The 3850-nt window shown below is 33.5% G+C and overlaps 1 protein-coding gene across 1 annotated transcript; it reads right to left on the reverse strand.

Annotated features, from left to right (window-relative positions):
• LOC110265251 lies at positions 1983–3134 on the reverse strand. The gene is made up of 4 exons (XM_021108155.1): positions 3034–3134; positions 2864–2942; positions 2330–2773; positions 1983–2222 (listed from the first exon to the last, which is right to left on the reverse strand). Exons 1-4 carry the CDS (start codon positions 3132–3134, stop codon positions 1983–1985), a joined length of 864 nt encoding a protein of 287 aa, XP_020963814.1.

Here is a 3850-nt window from a genome sequence, read left to right on the forward strand (position 1 = left end):
GAACATTATTAACGAGTTGACCTATGCAGAGTTTGGTCTTATCTAAGTATTCTTTTGATTTGTGGATCTTGGGCGTCTTGACATGGTCAAGAGTATGTTATTATGGATCTCAACAAGGTACCCGCAGGAATAGGCTCAGTCGTGTTTATTTTAATATCCTTGTTTCTATGTCAAAACATTTCAAATCTAACCGGGTTGATTTTCCTATACATTGGCATGCACTAAATCATCCCAATTCATTAACAGAAACATATAATCCAGGAGTACTCATAAATCTGCTTGTTAATAGTTTTGCTCACAAAATCCGACCTATGTGAAGTTCATACGATATCTTGTAATCATCTTTTGATTTCAAAGAAAGAAATTTTTTAACCAAGAAAGTTAACAAATAAAATTAAGTTTTTAAAAATTAATTTTTTATTTTATTATTTTATCAATTTATTCAATTTAAAAGATTTTAATCTAAGATTAAATATTAGAATAATTGTAAAACCGAATAATAGATTCTTTGGATAACATATTTTATGTGGAGAGAATAGTATTGATCTGGCCAAATAACAATCAATAATTGAATATTTAGAGGATACAAGTAACACCAGCATAAAAATGACGTGAAAAAATTAAAATACATAGCAAAGGTAGAATTTAACAAAAAAAAAAAATAATTGAGTTGAGTACTTGACATACTAAAATTAATTTTGTAAAATATTTATTGTATGAATACTTATAAATATAGATCAAATTTATTTCAATATTCTATTAAAATTAAAACTGAATTTACCTCAATTTTAAAACTTAATTCAAGAAATAAAAATATTTTTATATTCATAAATTATTTAGACATATAACAAAAAAAATATAACTATCTGAACATAATATAAACAAATTTTGGATATAACTATCTAACACTTGATTAAAATTTTTAAATTGAATAAATTGATAAAATAATAAAATAAAAATTTAATTTTTAAAAATAAAATTTATTTTATTTTTAAAAATTAATTTTTTATTTTATTATTTTATCAATTTATTCAATTCAAAAGATTTTAATCTAACATTAAATATTAAAATAATTCTAATCCGAACAATAGATTCTTTATCTACATGATAGAGAATTAGATAACATATTTTATGTCGAGAGAATAGCACTGATTTAGCCAAATAGCAATCAATAATTGGTTAGAGGATACAATAAGTAACATTATCATAAAAATAAAGTGAAAAAATCAAAATACATAGATATAGATGTAGAATTTTAAAAAATAATTGAGTTGAGTACTTGACGTACTAAAATTAATTTTATAAAATATTTATTGTGTGAATATTTGTAGATATAGATCAAATTTATTGAAAAATTAATATTCAACCTAAAAATATTTAAGTACAAATTAAAATTATATCTAAATATATCTATTAGTTTTGGATTTGCACGTAAATCGTACTTGGGTGCTGAGATTGTGTATTTACACGTAAACCGTGCTATGATTTGCTCATAGTGTATAATGCATGACGAGTCTTCTATATCACTAGGTTAAGTGGAAGAAAATGCAGGGGGTGTCAATGAAAACCACAATACAATTAACATTCCACACGGTGCGACTCTGGCAGACTCCGCAATTGAAGATGGAGCCACTTGGCATATGCTCCATGCAACTAAAGTCACATTTTTTGGAGCCAAGCTTTCATAATAACTGAGATCTCCAAAAACAGAGAACGAGGATGAGAGGATTGGTTTGTTAGGATGGGTCGGTCCGTCTGTGTGTCGGGTAAAGGGTCGGTTTTGGTTGGGCCGGATCAGTGATATGGGCTACGGCAAGGTCCAAAAAAAAAGTGTAAACCTAGAGAGAAAGTTCCGAGACGAGCTTGTTTTCACAGTGAAGGATCCTCACTAACCAAGCTTAAGGGTTACCAAAAAATCTTGAATGAGGTTGGAAAAAAATTTTTCAACCACAATATTGCAGCTCTCCTTTTCAAACTAAAACTTATTTCTTATCTAGATCAGGCGCGAAGATATAAGCCACGACCACCAACTCTAAAGTCGACAAGTTCATTCCGGCAGGTGGATAGAAGGAAAGATCTAACCACAGCGGCAGGCCACATATCTCAACGAAATCCGGCGCCATGACATCAACATGTCCAGGTGACTTCAAGACTTCTTGTTGGATTTGGTTTGAGTTCAAACCACCCACAGCATCGTCCCCTGACCAGTAATCAAGTTTTCGCTGCACAAAATTGCCACATCAGAAAATAACTAGAACCGCTAGGACCTTAGAACCGCTGAATATTAACAAAAACTAATTGCCAACGGTACCAAGAAAACAAAACATACCTTAACCACCTTCAAAGGTTGCCTTGATGTCCCTTTCCTGGACACAACCTTGGACGTTCTGGCTTGCTTTTTTCCTTCTGCCGAGCACTTACTTGACTTCACAAGGTCTTCCGCCTCCCCTCTGATGTTACTTAAAATGGATTCAGCATTTCTAATAACGGCTTCCACCTCTCTAGTTGGCTTATCAACTTTTTTTGTCGTCCTCTGTTTGCTGGAACTCGCATTAGTAACACTACCCCTTCGTGTACTTGAAAAAACCACAGCACGTTTCTTCTTCATGTCATCATCGGCAACCGTGGCTTCTCCTTTGCGCCTCGCCGCGTAGTCTTCCCACAACATGGCGATTACTTTACAGTTCTCTGCCGCAAGCTCCAACAATCCTTTTATCTGCTTTCCTTGAGACTCCATGACTTTCTGCACAGCTCGATCGTTGTCCATCAACAGCTACAACAGAAAAACGTGTAATGTCGACAATGATAAAACAAGTATGGAAACTTGCAACACTAGTACCATTAACAATATCACCGTACTGACCTCATGTATCTTGTTGAACACAGCCATGATCCTGTCCTCCGGAGCAGATCCATCCTCTTCATGTGCATTCTTCTTCTCCCTATTGATGCAAATAACAAATGACTGAGTACCTTCAAACATGAACCCTTCACATGGCTATGCATATGTCGACATGGAAAACAAAGACATACCTCACGATCTCATCTAACACGGATGCCTCAACCGATGCAAAGTTCGGAGGAACTTCAGTTGATCCTGGAGCTTCATCAATGCCATTCTTTTGATCACCCATTTTCATCCCTCAGGAATCCAAATTTACGCGCCAAATGGAACTTAGGACAATTACTGGGGTGTTCCTACTACCAGTACAACGGGACAAGTGACTTTATTAACCCAGGTGTCAATTCCTTTCTTTCACTAGGATAGGCCCGGCTTTGCACAAAGGGAATGAAAGGCGACCGAAGGCCCAACCATTGAGGCCCAACAAAATTTCTTGATGAGTTTGAAAAACTCTAATTTAATTTAGTGATGATCAAACATTATTAATATGATTAATTGCAAAATTATTAAGTTGATTTTAATTTATAAATATTGATTTAAATAATTTTACTATGCAGAATTTTACATTTGGGCCGAACAGAAAAGAAAAATGATACAAGCCCAATTATATTGAAAATACATTCAGCATTGATACTAAATTAATTTAATGTTTATGGCTGAATAGTTGTTGTGTTATTTGGGTCAGAATTTGTGAAACAAGCCCAATTGAAATACTTGCTACAAAACCATTAAAGTTGGTCTGAAAATCAAAAGGAATTGGGCCAAATTGGACTTTTTCTTCTACAAGCCCAATTATAATCTTTGCTAAATGATCCAATGCTTGGTCCGAATCTTATTGAGAAAGAAAGCAAAATGTTTTGCTTCATTGCTCCTAACGGATCCCATTTCTTATTTTGGGATGGATTTCAAAATTTAATTTGCTAGCATTGGAAACATAAATGACAGAGA

The sequence above is a fragment of the Arachis ipaensis genome, chromosome B08, assembly GCF_000816755.2.
Source record: "Arachis ipaensis cultivar K30076 chromosome B08, Araip1.1, whole genome shotgun sequence".
Lineage (NCBI taxonomy): Eukaryota > Viridiplantae > Streptophyta > Magnoliopsida > Fabales > Fabaceae > Arachis > Arachis ipaensis.